Source organism: Equus przewalskii, chromosome 9 (assembly GCF_037783145.1).
Source record: "Equus przewalskii isolate Varuska chromosome 9, EquPr2, whole genome shotgun sequence".
In the NCBI taxonomy this organism is placed as follows: domain Eukaryota; kingdom Metazoa; phylum Chordata; class Mammalia; order Perissodactyla; family Equidae; genus Equus; species Equus przewalskii.
In genome coordinates, this window is record NC_091839.1 from 7,975,104 (window position 1) to 7,999,164 (window position 24,061).

A 24,061-nucleotide genomic window follows, 5' to 3' on the forward strand; every position below is an offset into this window, starting at 1 on the left:
TGTTGTCAAATCTACCCGCTAAATGCCAGTAGCACACTCCTTCTTTTTCTCCCCAAGTCTTGACTTGGGGGGTTGCAGGGGTTGGGTGTCAAAATTGCCCCGTATTGAGAACCTCAAATTTGGAGTATTATTGTCTTGCAAATTTCTGATGAGAGATCATTTAGTTGACTTATATAATGCTATCTCTGTTATTCTCATTTATGCTTTGTGCAGTGGGCCCTCCTACTTGGAAGGCACATTTAATTCTGGAAGAGAGAGAGGATTTACAAAAGCTCTATTTTCAAACATTTTTTCTCTTCCTCCCATCCTGGATGAGATTAACACTAGGATTTACATCTCTACCCCACCATTTCTTCTGGGTAGTCTTTTCCTTAGTTATCCTGCATGTTTATTAATTGCTTTTTTTCCTTGCCTCTTGGCATACAATATGTCTAACCTGCCTCTGTCTTTAAGGGAGAAAAATACATACATACATGTACATATATATATATAAACACACACATTGTTGATCCTTATTATTCATAGATTTCATGTTTGCAGGTTTGCTTAAAATTTATTTGTAACCCCCAAAATAATACTCACATTACTTTTCTCAGTCACTCATGGACATACAGAGTGGTGTAAATTTTTAGTTATCCAATGTACACATTCCCAGCTGAGCTTGAAAAAGGCAAAGCTCTACCTTCTTGTTTCAGCTCTTATAAACAATTGTCCTTTTTGTGGTTGATTTAGTGGTATGTTTTTTGCATTACTGTGCTTTTTGTTGGTGATTTCATTGTTTAATATTGTCCCCAAGCATGGTGCTAAAGTGCTGGCTAGTCTTCCTAAGTGAAAGAACGTTATAGGATGCCTTACAGAGACAATACGTGTGTTAGATAAGCTTCATTCAGGCATGAGTTACATAGTGTTGTTGGTCATAAATTCAATCTTTTTTTCCCCCACTTATTAATTTATTTTATTGAGTTCATAATAGTTTACATCAATGTGAGATTTCAGTTGTACATTGTTTCTTGACTGTCACCACATAAGTGCTCCCCTTCACCCCATGTCCACCCCCACCCCGCTTCCCCTGGTAACCACTGAACTCTTTTCTTTGTCCATGTATTTGTTTATATTCCACATATGAGTGAAACCATCTGGTGTTTGTCTCAGACTGGTTTATTTCGTTTAGCATAATTCCCTCTAGGTCCTTCCATGTTATTGCAAATGGGATGAATTTGTCTTTTTTTCTGGCTAAGTAGTATTCCATTGTATATTTATACCACATCTTCTTTATCCAATCATCAGTCAGTGGGCACTTGGATTGCTTCAGTGTCTTGGCTGTGAATAGTGCTGCAGTGAACATAGGGGTGCATATGTTACTTTGGATTGTTGATTTCAAATTGTTTGAGCAGTTACCCAGTAGTGGGATAGCTGGGACATATGGTAGTTCTAATTTTAGTTTTTTGAGGAATCTCCATACTGTTTTCCATAGTGGCTGCACCAATTTGCATTCCCACCAGCAGTGTATGAGGGTTCCCTTCTCTCCACACCCTCTCCAACATTTGTTATTTTTAGCCTGTGATTATAGCCATTTTAACAGGCATAAGGTGGTATCTTAGTGTAGTTTTGATTTGCATTTCCCTGATGATTAGTGATGTTGAACATCTTTTCTTGTGTTTATTGGCCATCTGTATATCTTCTTTGGAAAAATGTTCATTTCCTTTGCCCATTTTTTGATCAGTTTGTCTGTTAAATTCAATGTTAATAAATCAACAATAAGTGTTAAAGTGTCTTTAAATAGAAATACATATAAAGTAAGGTTAGATATTGATCAGTTGTTGAAAATGTTGTCTCCATAGACTTGTGGGACCCTAACCCGATATTTCCCCTAAGAGCTGCAATTCAGGATTTGCTTATTTAGTGTTTACAATGACTTTGTAGAACCTAACTACCCTGGATAAGGAGAATGGAGTGTGTGTGGTGTGTGTAAAGAGGATTAGCTGATAAAGATTTTGAAAGAAATAAGACAGGATCTTATCAGGAGCACAGTGGAGGGATTAGCTTTAAACAAAAGGGAAACCCTTCCAAGTCTGGTCTGCCACTGGTGATCCTTTCCTTTCCATCCTCTTGACTTTTCTGTTCTACTTTTATCTCTCTAAGTACTTTCTCTTGGACTCTATTTTTCCCTCATATCTCCTTTTTCTTTTTGTACCCCCAGGTTAAACTCTGTGCTTGATTCACTGTCCAAGAAATTTTATCCTCATGGCTTTAACAATCTCCTTTATATAGAAACTTTTCCTATTTGTTTTTAATCATAACCTTAGAAAAATATTAAACTAGAATTTGTCTGTCTGTTTCAGGCCACGCATATTAATGATTCTGCAAGGTAGGTATTGTTCACTCTATTTTTACAGATAAGGATAGTTGAGGGTTCAGGAAGGTGAGATTAATCCAACCTCCTAAGTAGTAGAGAAGGGATTTTTGAACCAAGGTCTTCTTACAAAGGCCTTACGCTTTCCTCTGTACCGGAGGTTGGCAAACTATGGTCCTCAGACCAAATCTACCCCACTGCCTGTTTTTTGTAAATAAAGTTTTCTTAGAACATAGCCATGCTTATTCAGTTCTTTGGCTGCTTTCATACTACCAATGGTGGCAGAGTTGAGTTGCTTGAATCATTGCAACAAAGACTATATGGACTCACAAAGCCAAAAATATTTACTATCTGGCCTTTTACAGAGAAAATTTGTTGACCTAGTCTCTGTACCATGCTGGCTCTCTCCTAAGTTCAATTCCATATCTCTGAGTGCTTGTTGGACATAGTAAACAGTTCTACTTGGATTTTATTCTAATGATTTTAAACAACCTTTGTATTATGTTCACCAGTGAGGAAGTAGGCCCAGGCACTGCGGGTATGGTTTGTCTCTTTTTTGAAGTCTGTGGCCTCAGCTGAGAAGACTTGGCATCTGAGGCTTGAATTATCTAGAGCAGGCGTCAGAAAACTAGGGCTCTCAGACCATTTTGTAAATGAAATTTTATGGAACACAGCAACATCCATTCTTTTATCTATTGTCTATGGCTTTGTCCCTATAACAGCAGTTAGAGTTGCAACAGAGGCTGTATGGCTTGCAAAGTCTACAATACTTAGCATCTGGCCTTTTACAGAAAAGTTTGCAACCTCTGATCTAGAGACATCTTCACTCACTCATCTAGCAGTTGATGTTGGCTCTCAATGGGAGCTGTTGACCAGAACACCTGTACGTGGCCTCTCCACGTAGTCCAGGCTTCCTCACAGAATGGCACTTTTAGGATAGCTGGATTTATTACATGGCAGCTCAGAGCTCCAGAAGCAGTGCCTTGGCAGACAAGGAGGAGGCTGAAACACCTTTTCTGATCTAGCCTTAGGAGTAAAACAGTTTCACTTGTACTGCATTCTGTTGGTTACAGGTAAGTCACAAGCCCATCCAGATTTAAGGAGAGAGAACATAGACCTCTAGCTCTCCATGGGAGGAGTGTCAAAGATTTTACGATCATTTCTTTAAACTGCCACGGTCTTTCCATTATTATCTGAAATTCAACATATGTTCTTTCCCGAAATCAAGCCCCTCTTCAGATTTTTCTCTTTTGTTCAGTAGTACCATCATTATTTCAGTCTTCTTGAAACTTTAATATCCTTATTTCTTTTTCCATTCACCACTGGAATTTCATTTTTTTTCTATCTTTTGGACGTCTTTTATTCTCACTGCTGTCACTGGAACCATCTTATCTTACCCCTGAACCATTGTAGTAGCACCCGGAATGCACCTTCTATTCATGGTCTCTTCCAGCCCATATTGTACTACACCATGCAGAATAGTGTGTATGTGCATTTTAATTTCGAGATTTCATCAAATTCTCAGGGGTCAATTGCCCAAAAAACGTTTAACAACCGTGTGTCAGGGGTTTCCAAGACTACCCCTACATTCGTAGATTTGTTAGAAGGACTTAGCATATAAGGCATATCATGGCTAAGCTTTATTATAGTGAAAGATATACAGTAGAATCTGCAAAGGGAAAAGACACAAGTAGAAATCTGGAAAAATCCATGCATAGGCTTCCTTATGTTCTCTCCTTCCTGTGAGGGGACACACTAAGCATGTTCCTTCTCCATCAATGAAAACTATAGTAATGTGTGCAGTGTTTATGCCCAGGGAAACTCGTTAGAAACTCAGGGCCCAAGGTTTTTATCAGGGGCTGGTCACATAAGCACTCTCTGCCTAGCAAGTACCAAAATTCCAGACTCCCAGAAGGAAAGCAGGTGTTCAACATAAACCTCATTTTTTGCACAGACAGACTAGGCACAGTAAACCATCCTTATCAGTTTGGAAAAGGTAGGAACACTCTAAATCCAAGTTCCCAGATGCTAACTGAATACAAACCTTGTACGCAGGCCCTCCTAAAAGCTGCATCCTCAGGCTTGCTGTAACACTTTTTTGTACAAAACCGCTTCCTGCACATTCTTGACATGGCCTCTTTGCTCATCTAATTCCATTTCTGGTCTTCTCTCACATCTGTTCTCTGTCTGAATAGTGTACCTCTTGTGGAATCCAATCCAAGAACCACCCGACTACACCCCTACCTCTTCTGCCCCTTCTAAGGAGCCGATACATCTCCATTCCATCTCTCACAGATCACTCTGCTCTTTTGACACTCACTGTATGTACCTCTTATATGGTCCTTAGCCTATTGTATCTTATATTATTGCTTACTCTTTTTCTGTCTGTGTGGCTTCACATGTTAATAGTGCAAGCCCTTTGAGGTTAAGCACTCTTCCATGTGCCCCCATAGCACCCTGTGCATTCATTGATCATAGCTTATACCTCATTATATTATGGTTGTCTGTAATAAGTGTTTTTGAGAGCTGAGACCACATAAACTGCAGGGCCTAGTACTGTGTCTCTCCTATAGTAGGCACTAATTAAAAGCATACAGGAACTAAACCTCTTTGTATCCCCCATTCTACCCAAGCAGAATGTCTTACATTCTTTTTTTGAGGAAGATTAGCCCTGAGCTAACAGCTGCCGCCAATCCTCCTCTTTTTTGCTGAGGAGGACTGGCCCCGAGCTGTCATCCATGCCCATCTTCCTCTACTTTATATGCGGGACGCCTGCCACAGCATGGCTTGACAAGTGGGTGCCTAGGTCTGTACCAGGAATCCTAACCGGCGAATCACGGGCCACCGAAGCTGAATGTGTGAACTTAACTGCTGCAGCACTGGGCCGGCCCCCAGAGTGTCTTACATTCTAATAAATATGATTGCTAAAGAATTCAAGTTACTCACATCGTGATAATCATTAAAATTGTTTTCAAGTAGAATCTTTCCCTTTTAATAATCTTCTCTGTTTTCTTTGTATTTCCATACTAATAGTAATATAATACATATGCTAAATATAGTTTTCTAAATTTCATTTTGATCTCCTCATTGAATCTTAACCTTTTTCTGTGGCAGAGTGCAGACTCATCTGAGCGTATCATTGTTCCCATGCGATGGGGCTTGGTCCCATCTTGGTTCCAAGAAAGTGATCCTTCCAAGCTGCTGTTCAACACTGCCAACTGTCGTAGTGATACCATAATGGAGAAACGGTCCTTCAGGGTAGGTATCTGGTCTAGCAAAAAAGCACTTATCTGTTCTTTTTTCTAACAGAGCGATTAGTGCCTTATATACCTGAGAAATAAAATTAGGTTTTCTTGGAACCTTCCTTAAGTTTCTAGAGTGTGTTCCCAGTTGTTAATGTTGAGTGCTGTTCAATGTATTACTGTGTAACGAACCATGCCAAAACTTAGTGGTTTAAAACAGAACAACAGTTTATTATTTCTCATATTCTGTGGGTTGACTGGGCTTAACTGGATAGTTTTCACTTGGAGATTCTCGTCCACTTATAATCAGATGACAGCTGGGTCTGGATGTCCAAGATGGTTTCTTTACTCACATGTCTGACACCTCAGCTGGGATGGATAGAACTAGAAGCCTTTCCACGTCTTCGCTGGAGGCTGTCAGAGTATTCAGGCTTCTTACATGGCGTCCTGCTTACCCCAGAGCTCGTGATCCAAGAGAGCAGGGCAGAAGCTGTATGACTTTGTAACCTAGCCTTGTGGGAGGGGACTACATAGTTTGTGAATACTGGGCTGCATAGCTCATTGAGGGACCAACTGCAAAGGCTAGCTACTATAAGTGCCTATTTGTTAGAGAGCTATTGCTGCTATGTACATTATTTAATCTTTTCAACATCTGTTTAAGTGGTGACTTTATGCATAAGAAAATTGAAGTACAGAGAAATTAAACAACTGCTCTAAGGTCACACATTGGTGGACCTGATATTTAATTCAAGTTCATAAAACATGATTCTATCACTAAGATCACATCTTGCTAACATTTTCCCTCAGCTGCCTCTGGGAAAGGGAAGACGCTGTGTTGTTTTAGCAGATGGATTCTACGAGTGGCAGCGATGTCAGGGAACATACGTGAAGCAGCCATACTTCATCTACTTCCCCCAAACCAAATCAGAAAAGGTATCATCATCAGCATTCATAGTAGATATTTTGAAAGGTACAGAGAAGTTAATTTAAAGAAGGGCATTATTTTCCTTCCCTCGTAGAGTTTTTTTTTTTACTGAGTTCATAATCGTTTACATCAATGTGAAATTTCAGTTGTACATTATTTCTTGACTGTCACCACATAAGTGCTCCCCTTCACCCCCTGTGTCCCCCCACCCCACTTCCCCTGGGAACCACTGAACTGTTTTCTTTGTCCAAGTACTTGTTTATATTCCACATATGAGTGAAATCATCTGGTGTTTATCTTTCTCAGACTGGCTTATTTCGCTTAGCGTAATTCCCTCTAGGTCCTTCCATGTTATTGCAAATGGGATGAATCTGTCTTTTTTCTGGCTGAGTAGTATTCCACTGTGTATATGTACCACATCATCTTTGTCCAATCATTGGTCGATGGGCACTTGGGTTGCTTCCATGTCTTGGCTATTGTGAATAGTGCTGCAATGAACATAGGGGTGCATATGTTACTTTAGATTGTTGATTTCAAATTGAGAAGTTACCTGGTAGTGACATAGCTGGGTCATATGGTAGTTCTAATTTTAGTTTTTTGAGGAATCTCCATACTGTTTTCCATAGTGGCTGCACCAGTTTGCATTCCCTCCGGCTGTGTGTGAGGATTCCCTTCTCTCCACACCCTCTCCAACATTTGTTATTTTCAGTCTTAGTGATTATAGCCATTTTAACAGGTATAAGGTAGTATCTTAGTGTAGTTTTGATTTGCATTTTCCTGATGATTAGTGATGTTGAACATCTTTTCATGTGTTTATTGGCCATCTGTATATCTTCTTTGGAAGATATGTCTTCCAAATATTTGTTCATCTCCTCTGTCCACTTTCTGATCAGGTTGTTTTTTGATTGCTCAGTTGTGTGAGTTCCTTATGTATTATGGAGATTAATCCCTTGACAGATATATGATTTGCAAATATTTTCTCCCAATTGGTGGGTTGTCTCTTTTTTTTGATCCTAGTTTCTTTTGCCTTGCAGAAGCTCTTTAGTCTGATCAAGTCCCATTTGTTTATTTTTTCTTTTGTTTCCCTTGCCTGAGAGGACATGATATTTGAAAAGATCCTTTTTAGTTCAATGTCAAAGAGTGTACTACCAATATTATCTTCAGGAGTTTTATACTTTCAGGACTTCAAGTCTTTGATCCATTTTGAGTTTATTTTTGTGTATGGTGTGAGATAGTGCTCTACCTTCATTCTTTTGCATGTGGCTGTCCAGTTTCCCCAACACCATTTATCAAAGAGACTATCTTTTCTCCAGGTATGTTCTTGGCACCTTTGCTGAAGATTAGCTGTCCGTAGATGTGTGGTTTTATTTCTGGGCTTTCAGTTCTGTCCATTGATCTGTGTGCCTGTTTTTGTACCAGTACCATGCTGCTTTGGTCACTATGGTTTTGTAGTACATTTTGGAGTCAGGGATTGTCATACCTCCAGCTTTGTTCTTTTTTCTCAGGATTGCCTTAGCAATTCAGGGTCTTTGATTGCCCCATATGAATTTTAGGATTCTTTGATCTATTTCCATAAAGAATGTCATTGGGATTCTGATGGGGATTGCATTGAATCTGTAGATTGCTTTGAGTAGTATGGACATTTTAACTCTATTTATTCTTCCAGTCCATGAGCAAGGAATCTCCATCTTTTTAGGTCATTATCAATTTCTCTCAGTAATGTGTTATAGTTTTTGTTGTATAAGTCCTTCGCCTCCTTGCTCAAATTTATTTCTAGGTACTTTATTTTTTTTAGTTGCGTTTGCAAATGGAATTATATTCTTGAGTTCTTTCTGTAAGTTCATTAAAGGAGTATAGAAAAGCAACTGATTTTTTAAGTTGACTGTGTACCCTGCAACTTTACTGTAGTTGTTAATTATTTCTATTAGGTTTCTGCTGGATTTTTTTGGATTTTCTATATATAAGATCATGTGGTCTGCAAACAGTGAGAGAGTTTCACTTCTTCACTCTGTAATTGGATTCCTTTTATTCCTTTCTCTTGCCTAATTGCTGTGGCCAAAACCTCCAGTACTGTGTTGAGTAAGAGTAGTCAGAGTGGGCATCCTTGTCTTGTTCCTCTTCTCAGGGGGATGGCGCTCAGTTTTTGCCTATTGAGTATGATGTTGGCTGTGGGTCTGTCATATATGGCCTTTATTCTGTTGAGGTAATTTCCTCCTATCCCCATTTTGTTAAGAGTTTTTCTCATAAATGGCTGTTGGATCTTGTCAAATGCTTTCTCTGCATCTATTGAGATGATCATGTGGTTTTTGTTCCTCAGTTTGTTGATGTGGTGTATCACGTTGATTGATTTGTGGATGTTGAACCCTCACTGTGTCTCTGGTATGAATCCCACTTGATCATGATGTATGATCCTTTTGATGTCTCGCTGAATTCGGGTTGCCAAAATTTTGTTGAGAATTTTTGCATCTATGTTCATCAGTGATATTGGCCTGTAGTTCTCCTTTTTTGTGCTGTCCTTGTCAGGCTTTGGTATCAGCGTGATGTTGGCCTCATAGAATGTGTTAGGAAGTGTTCCATCTTCCCTAATTTTTTGGAATAGCTTGAGAAGGATAGGTATTAAATCCTCTCTGAAAGTTTGGTAGAATTTCCCAGGAAAGCCATCTGGTCCTGGGGTTTTATTCTTTGGGATGCTTTTGATTTCTGTTTCAATCTCTTTCCTTGTGCTTGGTCTATTCAGATTATCTGTTTCTTCTTGACTCAGCTTTGGGAGGTTGTAAGAGTCTAAGAATTTATCCATTTCCTCTAGGTTATCCATTTTGTTGGTATATAGTTTTTCATAGTGTTCTCTTACCTCTGTTGTATTTCTGTGGAGTCTGTTGTTATTTCTGCTCTTTCATTTCTGATTTTGTTTATTTGAGCTTTTTTTTTTTTCTTTGTAAGTCTGGCTAGGGGTTTGTCAATTTTATCTATCTTCTCAAAGAACTAGCTCTTTGTTTCATTGATCCTTTCTATTGCCTGTTTTGTTTTAATAGCATTTGTTTCTGCTCTGATTTTTATTATTTCTCGCCTGCTGACTTTGGGCTTTGTTCTTTTTCTAATTCAGTTAGGTGTAATCTGAGATTGCTTATTTGGGATTTTTCTTGTTTGTTAAGGCCTGCCTATATTGCAATGAATTTCTCTCTTAATACAGCTTTTGCTGCATCCCATATGAGTTGGTATAGCATGTTATCATTTTCATTTGTCTCCAGATATTTTTTGATTTTTCACTTAATTTCTTTAGTGATCCATTGCTTGTTCAATAGCATATTGTTTAGTCTCCACATCTTTGTCCCTTTCTCACCTTTTTTCTTGTAATTAATTTCCAGCTTTATAGCATTATGATCAGAGAAGATACTTGTTATTATTTCAATTTTTTTAAATTTATAGAGGCTTGCCTTGTTTCCAAACATACGGTCTATCCTTGAGAATGTTCTGTGCACACTTGAGAAGAATGTGTATTCTGCTGTTTTTGGATGGAGTATTCTATATATGTCAATTAAGTCCAACTGTTTTAGGTTTTCGTTTAATTCTACTGTTTCCTTGTTGATTTTCTGTCTGGATGATCGGTCCAATGATGTGAGTGGGGTGTTGGTGGCCCCTACGATTATTGTGTTATTATTAATAGCTTCTTTTAGGTTTGATAATAGTTGCTTTGTGAACTTTGGTGCTCCTGTGTTGGGTGCATAGATATTTATAAGCGTTATTTCTTCTTGATGGAATGTCCCTTTGATCATTATATATTGCCCCTCTTTGTCTTTCTTTACCTGCCTTATCTTGAAGTCTACTTTGTATGATATGATCATTGCGACACCTCCTTTCTTTTGTTTGCCGTTAGCTTGGAGTATCGTCTTCAACCCCTTCACTCTGAGCCTGTATTTGTCATTGGAGCTGAGATGTTTTTCCTGGAGGCAACAAATTATTGGGTCTTGTTCTTTAATCCATCTCGCCACTCTGTGTATTCAATCCATTTACACTGAGAGTGATTATTGATGTATGAGGGCTTAATGCTGTCATTATATCACTCATTTTCTAGTTTTCCTGCATTTCCTTTGTTTCTTGTCCTGTGTGTTTTGGTCTACCCATTGAATTATGTAGTTTTTTATGATGTGTTTCTTTGCTTTTTCCTTATTTATTTTTTATGTCTCTGTTCTGCTTTTTAGTTTAGTGGCTACCCTGAAGTTTGTATTCCGAATCTCGTGTATAACATAGTCCGTTTTCTGATGGCATCTTATTTCCTTAGTCTAAATTGATTCAGTCCCCTTCCTCCTCCCCTCCTAAGTTGTTTTTCTCATAGCTTATTCCAACTTGCATTGTGAGTTGGTGGTTAAAGTGAGAAGATTGTCTTTGTTTTGGTGTTTTCCTTCCCTTTAGCCTAATGCTATAGTTGAATAGTTGCTATCCTATTCTGATTCTCCTTACTCTGTGTTTTGTGACCCCTTTCTCCCTTTCTTTCTCTTTTCAGGTATGAGGGCCTTCTTGAGGATTTCTTGGCGGGGGTCGGGGGGGGAGGGTCTCATGGCTACAAAGTCCTTTAGCTTTTGTTTTTCTTGGAAAGATTTAATTTCTCCCTCATATCTGAAGGATATTTTTGCTGGATAGAGTATTCTTGGCTGAAGATTTTTATCTTTTAAAGTTTTGAATATGTCATTCCATTCTCTCCTAGCTTGTAAGGTTTCTGCAGAGAAATCTGCTGAAAGCCTGATGGGGTTCCTTTGTAGGTTATTTTCTTTCTGCCTTGCTGCCCTGAGTATTCTTTCTTTGTTATTCATTTTTTGCCCGTTTTTACTACCATATGCCTTGCAGTAGGTCTTTTTACATGGACAAATCTAGGAGATCTGGAAGCTTCCTCCACACATATTTCCCTCTCATTCTCTGGATTTGGGAAGTTCTCTGCTTTTATTTCTTTGAACAAGCTTTCTGCTCCACTCTCCTTCTCTTCACCTTCTGAAATACCTATAATTCTTTTGTTGCATTTCCTCATTGAATCGGATATTTCTCTGAGACCTTCTTCATTTCTTTTTAGTCTTAGTTCGCACTCTTCATCTGTCTGGAGCATTTCAACATGTCTGTCTTCGATTATGCTGTTTCACTCCTTTATGGTGTCTACATGAGCATTCAGGGAATCCATATTTTGTTTTCTCTCTTCCATTGTGTCTTTCATCTGTAATATTTCTGATTGATTCTTCTTTATAGTTTCAATCTCTTTTGTGAAGTAGCTCCTGAACTCATTGAATTGTTTCTCTTTATTCTCTTTTACCTCATTGAGTTTTTTGATGATAGCTATTTTGAATTCATTGTTGTTTAGCTTACATGTTTCTGTGTCCTCAGGACTGAGTTCTGGGTGCTTGTCGTTTTCTCTCTGGTCTGGAGACTTGATGTAGTGTCTGATGTTGGAATGCCAGGACTTTCCCATTGTGATATTATTTGGTTGCAGTTACAGCCTATTGCCACCAGGTGGGGGTCGAGAGCCATGTGTTCTGAGCCCTCCACCTTCAGCCGAGATGGTGCAGAACAGGTTGGGGGAGTGGCGCTTTCTCCTGCATGCTCTCCCTATCTGGTCTCCTGGGGTTTTGGTTTCATAAGGTCACCCCGTGGGAAAGCTTTCACCCGGTTATAGGGCCTCCCTCCAGGCTGCAGGGGCTCAGGGAGTCCTGGGTGATCCTGCAGAAGCGCGACCCCTCCCCAACTCTTTCCCTCCTGCAGCCTCCCGCAGCAGCAACTGCAGTCTTTAGGGGAGGGAGTGAAGTTCTGTCTTACGCCGTTCCAGCTTCTCTCAGGGGGGCTCCAGCCTCTCCACCCTCTGTCATGTGGCTGCTGTGACTCTGAGAGGATTTTTGTGCTGTTAGGATGTTTTTCGTTGGAATATGGTTGCTCCTTTTTGTTGTATATTGTAGGGGAGGGAGTCCTGGGCAAGTTCACTCTGCCATGATGCTGACGTCACTGCATTTTTTTTTTTTAATAACAGCTTTATTGAGTCAGAATTTACCATAAAATTCACCTTTTAAAGTATGTAAGTCAGTGATTTTTTAGTATATTTAGAGTGGTGGATCATTACCACTATCTAATTTTAGAACATTTTTATCACCCCAAAAAGAAACCTCATATGCATTAGCAGACACTCTCCATTCTCTACTCCTTCCAGCCCTGGCAACCACTTAATCTACTTTCTGTCTCTCTAGATTTGCCTGTTTTGGACATTTCATATATATGGAATCATATAATATGTGGTCTTTTGTGTCTGGCTTCTCTTGCTCAGCATAATGTTTCAAGTTTCATCTATGTTGTAGCATGTATCACTGTGTCATTGCTTTATGGCTGAATAATCCATTGTTCAGATGGATAGATCACATTTTGTTTATTCATTCACCAGTAGATGGCTCTTGGGTTGTTTCTACTTTTTGGCTGTTAGGAATAATGCTACTTGGACATTCATGTACAAGTTTTTGCGTGGATATATCTTTTAATTTCTCTTGGGTTTATGCCTAGGTGTGGATTTGCTAGGTGATATAGTAACTTTATACAGTCATGCATCACTTAATGACAGGGATACATTCTGAGAAATGAGTCATTAGGTGATTTTGTCTTTGTGCAAACAACGTAGAGTGTACTTACACAGACCTAGATGGTATAGCCTACTACACACATGGCTCTATGGTCCTAATCTTATGGGACCACCATCATATATGTGGTCTTTTGTTGACCAAAACGTTATGCAGTGCATGACTGCGTTTAACATTTCCCTCATAGAACTTTCATTTTAAGGCAAATAGCAAATATAGCCTATTCATATAACATTATAAGGAGATTAAAAACAGATCACACATGCCAGCATCATGTTTTCATTTTAATTAGATTTATTCCTTTTTTTTTTTTTTTAAGATTTTATTTTTCCTTTTTCTCCCCAAAGCCTCCCGGCACATAGTTGTGCATATTGTTTTTAGTTGTGGGTCCTTCTAGTTGTGGCATATGGGACGACGCCTCAGCATGGCTTGTTGAGTGGTGCCATGTCCATGCCCAGGATTTGAACTGGCAAAACCCTGGGCCGCCGAAGTGGAGCACATGAACCTAACCACTTGGCCACAGGGCCAGCCCCTAGATTTATTACTTTGACACTGCTAAAGCATTTGTGTTCTCTCACTGCAGTTTGCTGTGTTAAAATTGGAAATTATTTGTTCTTCAAGTGGTGTCATCTTATTTTGGGGACTTCTCATAGTCAAGAGCATTTGCCTCACCCTCAGAAAATCTCTCTAGCCAATCTATTAATACAGGCATGATTTGGTGGAGGAAAAGACTGATCTATAAAAATAGTTAAATATTAAACACTTACTGTGAGCCAGGTTATTTCTAGGAACTTAATGTGTATTATTTAGTACTTATAACCCTGTGAAGAAAGTACTGTTATTCTCATTTTACCAGATGAAGAAACTGAGACATGAGAGGAAATGTAAAAACTGTCTTGTTAACCGAGACTCTTATTTTAACTTTGCCTAACAACCATTCATTCATCATACAACATGAGCCCTTGCTTCTGAGGGGTATGGACAAGAAACAGAAATTTGTGCTATTTTATGGTAATTAACTAGGGTACATGTTGATCAAATTAGGTTTGAGGGAAAGAACTATAATTGGAATGTTTAAATCCTGTGACTCCCTAATACAGTGATCTAACATTGTTAAACAGCATGAAACCTTTTTGTCCCTAATGGTTAATCCTTAATGTGGTTGGTCACCAATACTCCATCTCTTGTGTTGTTTTGGGGTAAGAAATTGTTGGTTTGTCTGAAGGCAGTCAGATGGCTACTGTGATGCTTTGTCCGGAAGTTTATCCTTCAAATAATTGTTGATTACTTTTTTCCCCTTAAGGGCTTTCTTGTACTCAGGAGCAGTTCTTTTATGAGGGAAGGGTACTAGATAAGGTGGAGGTCAGAGTGGAGATTAAATTTTCAGAGAGGAGGAAACGCCACCTCAAAAAATTGTCCATGGTCTCTCTTTTTCTCCCTTAATTCCAGGATGCCACTCTTGTTTTTATTCAGATTAATATTTTTTATAATTAAAACTTTTTATTGAGGTAAAAATTTACGTAACATAAATTTCACCATTATAACCATTTTAAAGTGTGTGATTCAAGCCTTTGAGTGTATTCACAATGTCGTACAACCACCTCCACTATCTAATCCCAGAACATTTTCATCACCCCAAAAAGAAACCCTGTACCCATTGAGCAGTCCCTCTCTGTTACGCTCTTCCTCCAGCCCCTGGCAATCATTAGTCTGCTTTCTGTGTCTATAAATTTGCCTATTCTAGACATTTCGTATTAGTGGAATCATACAATATGTGACCTTTTATGTGTCTGACCTCTTAACATGATGTTTTCAAAGTTCATACATACAGTGTGTATCACTACTTCCTTCCTTTCTATTGCCAAATAATATTCCATTGTATAGATGCACCACGTTGGTTGATGGATATGTGGGTTGTTTCCACTTTTTGGCTATTTTGAATAATGCTGCTGTGAACATTAGTATACAAGTATACTTCAGTTCTTTTGGGTTACATTCCCACCCACATTGTATGAGGGTTCTGGTTTTTCCACATCCTTGCCAACACTTGTCATTTGCTCATTTTTAAAAAAACTGTAGCCATCCTAGTGAATGTGAAGTGGTATCTCATTGTGGTTTTGATTTGTATTTTCCTAATTACTAATGACGTTGACCATCTTTTCATGTGCCTATTGGCCATTTGCATATCTTCCTTGTAAAAATACATATTCAAGTCCTTTAAATTGGGTTGTCTTTTTTGTTGTTGAGTTGTAAGACTTCTTTATGCAGTCTGGATACTAGATTCTTACCAGATACATGATGTGCAAATACTTTCTCTCATTCTGTGGATTGCCTTTTCACTATCTTGATAGTGTTCTTTAAAGCACAAAAGTTTTTAATTTTGGTGAAGTCCAGTGTATCTATTTTTTCCATTGTTGTTTGTGCCTGTAGTGTCATACCTAAGAACCGATTGCTAAACTCAAGGTCATGAAGATTTACTCCTCTGTTTTCTTCTAAGGGTTTTGTAGTTTTAGCTTTATTTTTAGATCTTTGATCTATTTTGAATTAATCTTTTTTGTATGTTGCAACATAGAAGTCTAACTTCTTCTTTTGCCTGTGGTTATACAGTGATCCCAGTACCATTTCTTGAAAAGACTATTCTGTCCCCATTGAATGGCCTTGGTATCCTTGTCAAAAATCAATTGGCCATATATGGGTGGGTTTATCTCTGGACTCTCAATTCTATCCATTGGTTTATATATCTATACTTAGGCAGTACCCTGCTATAGCTTTTTGTAAGTTTTGAAATGGGGAAGTTTGAGTCCTCCAATTTTGTTCTTTTTCAAGATTATTTTGGTTATTTGGGTTTCCTTGAAGTTCCATATAAATTTTAAGATCAGCTTGTCTCTTTCTGCAAAGACTGGGAATTTTGATAGGAATTGCATTGACTCTGTAGATCAATTTGGGGTCTTTCCCAAATTGCCATCTTTATGTTATTGAGTCTTCCAATCCATGAACACAGGGTGTCTTTCCATTTATTTGTCTTTAATTTCTTTCAACAATATTTTATAGTTTTCACTATATAAATCTTGTACCTCCTTGGTTAAATATATCCCTAAATCTGGTATTGAATAATACTTTTACTTGTTTTTGGACAATGCAAGTACCTTAGAAAACTTTCTCCTCAGGGTCAATGTACACAAATCAACAATATTTTTACATAGTAGCAACAAACAGTTGGAAATAACAGCATATTTGTAAGCTGTTGGAAATAATGCAGTAGAGAGCAGGGAGAAAGTGTAAGTCACTAGACGGTCGTCCTTGCACAGGTAAGAAGGAATGGGATCTAGTGCACCAGAGGAGAGGAAGACCTAGTGAAAAGCATAGACCAAAAGAAAGGGGAGGGACGACAACATATATAGTAGGTGGGGGGATGCACTTATAGGAAGCATGTGGAAGCGGTCTTCTGAATGCTTCTCTTTTGCTAGTGAAATAGGAAGAAAAGTCATCAGCTGAGAGTGAGGATGATGAGGGAGTGTTGGATATTTGAGGAGAGGGGAAAAAGTATTGAATGATTGTCAGTAAATAGACAAGAAATGTACTGGGATTGTCAAATCATTGATCTATCTGGATTTTGTTTTGTTTAAGGAATAAAGTAGGGGTTTAACTTTATTTCTTTTTCCCAATATCTATCCAGTTATCCACATCCATTCACTGAATATTTTCATTACCTTTTTGTTAGTTTTTCCTCTGTCCCATTAGGTCTACTTTTCTTAACTCAGTCTCCTCTCTACGGTTTACCTAGTTCCTCTAGATAGGCTAGAATTTTTCTTTGCCAGCTTATAGTTGTGCATTCCTCAGTGTGCCTATGTATATTTACAGTTTTCCAACAATGGCACACTATCAGGGTATAAACGGTAGAGCCAGTTCTGGTTTTATTTGTGTCCAGTCAATGTATAAGCCAAGTGTTAGCCATCTTCCAAGGAAAGGGAAGGCGGCCTCTCTACAGCCAGGTCTCACCCAACTGGAGAGATGAGACAGCATTTGGCAGCAGCCTCTCTAAGGACCCTAGGTAGCAAGTAGACAGGTATGGCTCCTCTGAGAGAATCCTCAGGCTTCTTCCTACCCTCTTGAAGTATCTGTTAAATGCAAGGTCCTTGCCCCAGTCCTTCTTCACACCACTGGCCCTTACTCTTGCCTCAGAGGAGCCAGCATGCTTGTCCTGGCTGTTTTGTTATTCTAGGAATGGAGACAAGGCTGTACATTCAGGCTGCCATCTTCCCAGATTCTCCATTGTGATTTTCGTCCATTTAAAGTTAACTGTAAATCAGATCTTCTGGGGCTTATTACTCAAGGGAGCTACTCCATAAGATTTCCATTCTTTTGCTTCTCCATCTTTATATTGGGAATTGTAGAGTCAGCCCTGGTGGCCTAGTGGTTAAATTCGGCACACTCTGCTTTTGCGGCCCAAGTTTGGTTCCCAGGTATGGACCTACACCATATGTCTGTCAGTGGCCATGCCATGCTGTCTACTTACATACAAAAAGAGGAGGATTGGCAGCAGGTGTTAGTTCAGGGCAAATCTTCCTCAGCCAAAAATAAATAAATAAATATATAAATAAATTAGGAACTGTATGTTCAAAAAGAGTTTTCCTCTGGCACTCTTCTTGAGACACTGTTAGGACTTCTGTGAACTAGGATGATATTTTCCTCAATTCTATACAATTAGTCTCTTAACTATAAAAATTTATCTGTTTATTCAATAGACACTTATTCACCATATACCACTGTGCCCTGCTTGGCTCCTGGAAGTTCAGTCAGACATGATTTCTATCCTTGAAGCTTTACCACCAAGACACAGACAAATCAACAATCACAAACTAGTGTTGAATACTCAGGGAAGGCTTGCTTATGAGGTTGTCGGGGCACAGAGGACAGCATATAACTCAGACTGGGGCATCACAGAAGGCTTCTTAGAGGAGGGAAGTTTGTAGTGTTTAGAACATTTAATGTAATTATTCATCTGATAGGGTTAAAAATTCATTATTTTGCTGTTCTCTCTTTGTTTCATTAGCTCTTTTTTCCTTTTCTTCTATTTTTTTCTGTCTCCTTTTGGATTGAGTATTTTTTATGATTGCATTTTACCTCCACTGTTGGCTTATTATTTTTACTTCTTTTAAAGTGTTTTTAGTAGCTGCTCCATAATATACATTTTAAATTAATAATAATCTCTAAATAATATACTGCTTCTTGTATAGCATAAGGATCTTACAATAGTATATTCCTGCTTCCTGGTGTATTTTGGTATCTTGTCATACATTTTACTTTTTCATATGCTGTAAACTCATAATACATTGCTACTATTTTGCTTTAGACAGTCAATTATATTTTAGAGTGACAAAAATAAGAAAGGAAATTTTACGTTTACCTTTATTTTAGCCATTTTCATGGATTTCACTTCTTGGGTAGATCCAACTTTCTGGTACCATATTTCTTCTCCCTAAAGAATTTTCTTTACTATTTCTTGTGGTGCAAGCCTGCTGGTAATGAATTTTATTTTTTTCTTGTCCAAAAAAGTATCTAGTTCTTCATTTTTTTAATCATCGTGATTTTTTTTTATTGAGAAATAATTCACATGTTGTAAAATTCACTCTTTTAAAGTATATAATTGTTTTTAGTATATTCCAAATGGGCAACCATCATCACTAATTTCAGAACATTATTGTCACCCCAAAAAGAAAATCTATACCCATTATTAATCCCTCCCTTCCCCCAGCACCTGACAACCACTATCTGCATTTTTTTTTTAAGATTTTTTAAAAATTTTTCCTTTTTCTCCCCAGCGCCCCCCAGCACATAGTTGTGTGTTTTTAGTTGGGGTCCTTCCAGTTGTGGCATGTGGGATGCCTCCTCAGCGTGGCCTGCGAAGCGGTGCTGTGTCCGTGCCTGGGATTCCAACTGGCGAAACCCTTGGCGGCCAAAGTGAAGCGTACGAACTTAACCATTCATCCACGGGCCTGGCCCTCACTATCTGCATTTTTGAAAGGCATTTTGACTGTGTATAGGATTCTGGGTTGGCAGTTTTTTGGAGTTTTTTTCTAGCACTTTAAAAAAGTCGTCCATGGGGCTGGCTGGTGGCACAGCAGTTAAATGTGCACGTTCTGCTTCAGTGGCCCAGGGTTCGCTGGTTCGGATCCAGGTGCAAAAGAATTAGAATAGACTTCTCAAAAGAAACTATGAAACCCAGAGATGATGGACTACTTTTTTTATTTTATTTTATTGATTTTTTCAGGAAGATTAGCCCTGAGCCAACTGCTGCCAATCCTCCTCTTTTTGCTGAGGAATACTGGCCCTGAGCATCCATGCCCATCTTCCTCTACTTTATATGTGGGACGCCTACCACAGCATGGCATGCCAAGCGGTGGCATGTCCACACCCTGGATTTGAACTGGTGAATCCCGGACTGCCGAAGCGGAATGTGTGCACTTAACCCCTGCACACCTGGGCCGGCCCATAACTATGCTTATTTTAAATTCTCTGTCTGATAGTTTCATTTTGGGAAATGTAATTTTGGGATCACATTTTGGGAAATGTAATCTCTTGATTCTGGTTCTGTTGATTTCTGTATCTCTTGGCAGTTCATTATTCTTTCTGGCTTTTTTGTCTTGTAATTTTTGATCGATTTCCAGACATAGTATGTAGGACAGAGACCGAGATAAATAATATTTATGCCTGGAAATGAATACACTTGCTTTGTAGTAGGCCATTAATGTGTGAAGTTGAATAGATCTTGACAGATAGTGAACTGGGTTTGGGTTTTATTGTTTGATTGCCTTTGTTCACCACAGGCTTTAAATTTCTCTGGTGCCACCTTGTGTTTAGGGTGAGGGTTGATTTTCCAGAGGGTTTTTTCTCAGTAGCCTGCTCCCTTCAGCTGTAGTACTTCCCTCTGAGTCTTCGCTTTAGAGAGGATCTCTCCATGCTCTTTCTCCTTCCCCAGAATTGGACTGCTGTTGCTTGTCACTTGGTGCTTGCTAATCTGAAGGGGGAAGAGAGTTGTCTGTCGTCTTGGCTCAGTCTGTCTTAGACAGAACTGTGTCCCTGGCTCTCAGGCTTTCTCAGTGATGCTGTTCCTTCCCCAGAGGAGTAGAAGGTTTTCTTTGTTTACCCTTCTTCAGCATCAGTGGGTCTTTGCCTGTATCTTAGGGGCAATAGGGTTTATTACCCTTCCCCTGGCCCCTTAAGGCTTTTGTTCCTTAGAGGACAAGTGATTAGGTGAGGCCTCATGCCTTTCCTGAAGCAGAACTCCCCTCGTTGCTTGCACCAGCAAGAATGGCTTTCTCCAGTCTCCTGCCCTGCCCCCAGTCTTTCTTGCGAGCACCTGGAGAGGTCCATAGAGAAGAGTCTGCGAGGTGATGCCAACTTCCCTGATTTCTGCACTTGCCAGGGAGTTTGTACTCTCCCAGGCTAACCCACACTCTGCTTTTAGCAATTTGATAATAATTTTCTCTGAATTCTTACCTGCTGCATGAAGGCCTTGACTTCCTCCTGTTGTCACCAGTAAAGCCAATACAGGCAGACTTCGGAGATATTGCAGGTTGAGCTCCAGACTACTGCAATAAAGCAAATACTGCAATAAAGCGAGTCACATGAGGTTTTTGGTTTCCTACTGCATAAAGTTATGTTTACACAATACTGTAATCTATTAAGTGTGCCAGTAGCATTATGTCTAAAAAATCATATACAGTCCTTAATTTAAAAATACTTGAGTTCAGCCCTGTGGCCGAGTGGTTAATTTTGCGTGCTCCGCTTCGGCAGCCCAGGGTTTTGCCAGTTCGCATCCTGGGCGCAGATGTGGCACCGCTCGTCAGGCCATGCTGAGGTGGTGTCCCACATGCCCCAACTAGAAGGACCCACAACTAAAAATATACAACTGTGTACCAAGGGGCGTTGGGGAGAAACACCTTGTAGAAATGCAATATCTGCAAAGTACAGTAAAGTGAAGCACAGTAAACAAGATACACCTGTACTTGTGTCTCATCTCCCTTTGGAGGCCCTTGTCTTTCCATAAAGTTCAGGCTAATTGGTTGTCCTGCCACCTCAGTTCTCTGATGAGTTTAAGAAAAGTTATAATTTCTTAGATTATCTAGCTTTTTTCTTATTGTTAGGATGGAGGTGACTTTCTTTCCAGCTTACTGTATTCTAGGCCTTGAACTGAATCTTCAATGGCAGGTAAGAGTTGGCATGATGAGAAAGGGTAGGAAGGACATTTTGGGCAGAGGAAGTTTGCTTTGGCAAGATACTGGGGCATGAAATTGCACGAGGGTGTCATTCACAAACAGCTGGGTTTAGTTCACATTAGCATTGTTAATGAGGCTAGAATGATGGGCCAGATCATGGAGGGCCTGAATGCCCACTGAAGGAGTTAAATTGTATACTGAAAACGTTAAGGAGCCATAAATGTATCTCTTTGGTGGGTATTTTCCAACAACCCTCTTTCCTTTGGTGAAATTGGATCCAGAGGAATTAATAAGGCTTGGGCTGAATTACTTCTAAAATGATTGCTATGCTCTTAGGTCTGTTCTAGTACCCAGCCTGCATGTAGGAGGGGGCTGCTAAGCATCTAGTATGCCCATGTATTTTGCTTCTAGTCAGGCAGCATTGGTGCTGCAGACAGTCCAGAGGACTGGAACAAAGTCTGGGACAACTGGAGGGTGCTGACAATGGCTGGGATCTTTGACTGCTGGGAGCCCCCAGAGGGAGGAGACCACCTGTATTCCTACACCATCATCACAGTGGATGCCTGCAAAGTCTTGAATGACATCCACCAAAGGCAAGTCACACTTCTTATCCCTGGGTTCAAAAGGATACAGAGGAGGGTTTGTTCTCTTTGCTTTTAGATAGGTAGCTTTTGGAATTTAAAGTTTGTGTATGTACAGATTTAGAGAGTAGCAGTTGCTTTGCAAAATACATTTATCGTCAGTTGGCTATAATATGACATGCATTCCTAAAAATCACCACACTATGCAAAATTGTACAGTGAAAACCCAGAACTTATGAGAACAGTGGGGTTAAGGAGACAACACTTAAAAACTTTGTCAGTGACACATAAAAAATAATAGGAAGTTATTAAAAACAGTCTCACAGTTTTCTACATTAAGCAGTTAAGAAATACATAGACACTGCAATAAATACAGGCATGCCTCATTTTATTGCTGTTATGCTTAAATTGCTCCCTAGTGTATCAATTACATTGAACAGATTCCCATTTTAAAAATGAGCATAAGCAGAACTGACTATACTTGTGTAACACCTTCACAATTTTTGCCAGATCTGAGTGCTCTGAGAAGTGATTTTTGATGTTTTTCTGAAAAGAATACAGTGCTGCACGTATTACCTGTTTTAGCCCTGTCCTAAGCGTTCTGTGGAAATTAGGCTTTCGTGTGATACAGTGGCTCTATTTTTTGCTAATTCACTTTAAAATAAATTCTGATTTCATTTAATCTAAGATGATTAGATTGATTTTTAAATGTACCATTATTTCATATGCTGTTAAGAAAAGTAAATTGCTGCCGATTACTGCCAACTAAATTATAACTCATGCAGAGATGCCATTCATCATAAAATGCATCTGGATTTTAGATTGCAAAATATTTCTTTTAAGTACATGGTTGATTTTTTGAAGTTACAATGATTATCAAAATAGATGTTTATGCATTTATCTCCTAAAATCAACTATACCACCCACCACTGAAGTGTGTACCATGTTTTGCATTGCCCTAGGACATAAGACTGGGAACTAAACATAGGTCTTTTCCTAACATCCTCCTAGGTACCAGGAGTCATCTTGACAGCCTCTTTGGTTTCTGAGGCATAGTTTCCTTTCGTTCACAATTATGTGAATAGCTCTTTCTTACTGTATATCTGTCATAGTTGGTAAGGCTGGAGATTACTGTTGATAGACAAGTTTTCCAGGATCTATTCTCCCTTTAATTCTAGGCTGGGTTATCGTAGAAAGGTGACCAGTTTACGAACGTGTACACTGGATTGCACTGGATCCAGTCAAAGCAGTGTTCGCTGTCTTTGCCATAAAACTTTGTAAGCTGGCTCTCCTAGTGTCAGATTTCATGCCCTGTCAAGTTGTGGTCAGGGAACACATGGCAGCAATCCGTGTGTGAGGTGCAGAGGGAGGGCAAGCTTCTGCTTGTGATGGTTTGCACTGTCATCTGACTCAAGTCTTTCTGCCTTCTCTCCCTACCCTCACTCTACCTCTCCCAACCAATGACTTGACCTCACTGCCTAGGATGCCTGCCATATTAGATGGAGAGGAAGCAGTCTCTAAATGGCTTGATTTTGGTGAAGTCTCAACTCAGGAAGCTCTGAAGTTAATCCACCCTACAGAGAACATCACCTTCCATCCAGTCTCTTTTGTGGTGAACAACTGCCTAAACAACACTCCTGATTGCCTGACTCCTGTTGACTTATCGGTCATAAAGGTAGGGCCTGTGACTCTGACAGGCTTTTTTGACTTTCTGTCTTCTGTCAGTATAGCCCTTTTTTTTGGATATGGCCTTTTACAGTGAGAGCTTTAATTAAACCACCCAAAACTCATATTCTTTTTGCATGGCAAAGTTGAGCAGAGCAATGACTCTTAAAGCTGGCTGTGGACTCAGAGTCCTCAGGAGAGCTCTTTCAAAATGTAAATGCTAGACCCTATCTAGACCTAGAGTCGACATTCAGGGTTGGGCTTGGGCTTCTGTATCATTAAGAAACTTCTTCAGGGGCCAGCCCAGTGGTGTAGTGGTTAAGTTTACACACTCCGCTTTAGCGGCCTGGGGTTCATGTGTTCGGATCCCAGGCTCAGACCCACACACTGCTCATCAAGCCGTGCTGTGGTGGCATCCCACATGCAAAACAGAGAAAGATTGGCGCAGATGTTAGCTCAGGAACAATCAGGCCAGTT

The 24,061-nt window shown here is 39.5% G+C and overlaps 1 protein-coding gene across 17 annotated transcripts in view; it reads left to right on the forward strand.

Moving 5' to 3' along the window:
* Positions 1-24,061, forward strand: part of LOC103543488 (5-hydroxymethylcytosine binding, ES cell specific) — a 70,912-nt gene that overhangs the window by 14,592 nt on the left and 32,259 nt on the right. For 13 of the 17 annotated variants that reach the window (XR_011522242.1, XM_070557606.1, XM_070557615.1 and 10 more), the window contains 4 exons: positions 5,468-5,611; positions 6,403-6,528; positions 21,750-21,931; positions 23,402-23,594. Coding sequence is in view for 16 of the 17 variants with exons in the window: in XM_070557606.1 (XP_070413707.1) it covers positions 5,468-5,611; positions 6,403-6,528; positions 21,750-21,931; positions 23,402-23,594 (645 nt within the window). In the remaining variant the exon portion in view is untranslated. The remainder of the gene's footprint in view (positions 1-5,467; positions 5,612-6,402; positions 6,529-21,749; positions 21,932-23,401; positions 23,595-24,061) is intronic. The other 4 variants (XM_070557620.1, XM_070557618.1, XM_070557619.1 and 1 more) reach the window with 1 other exon arrangement.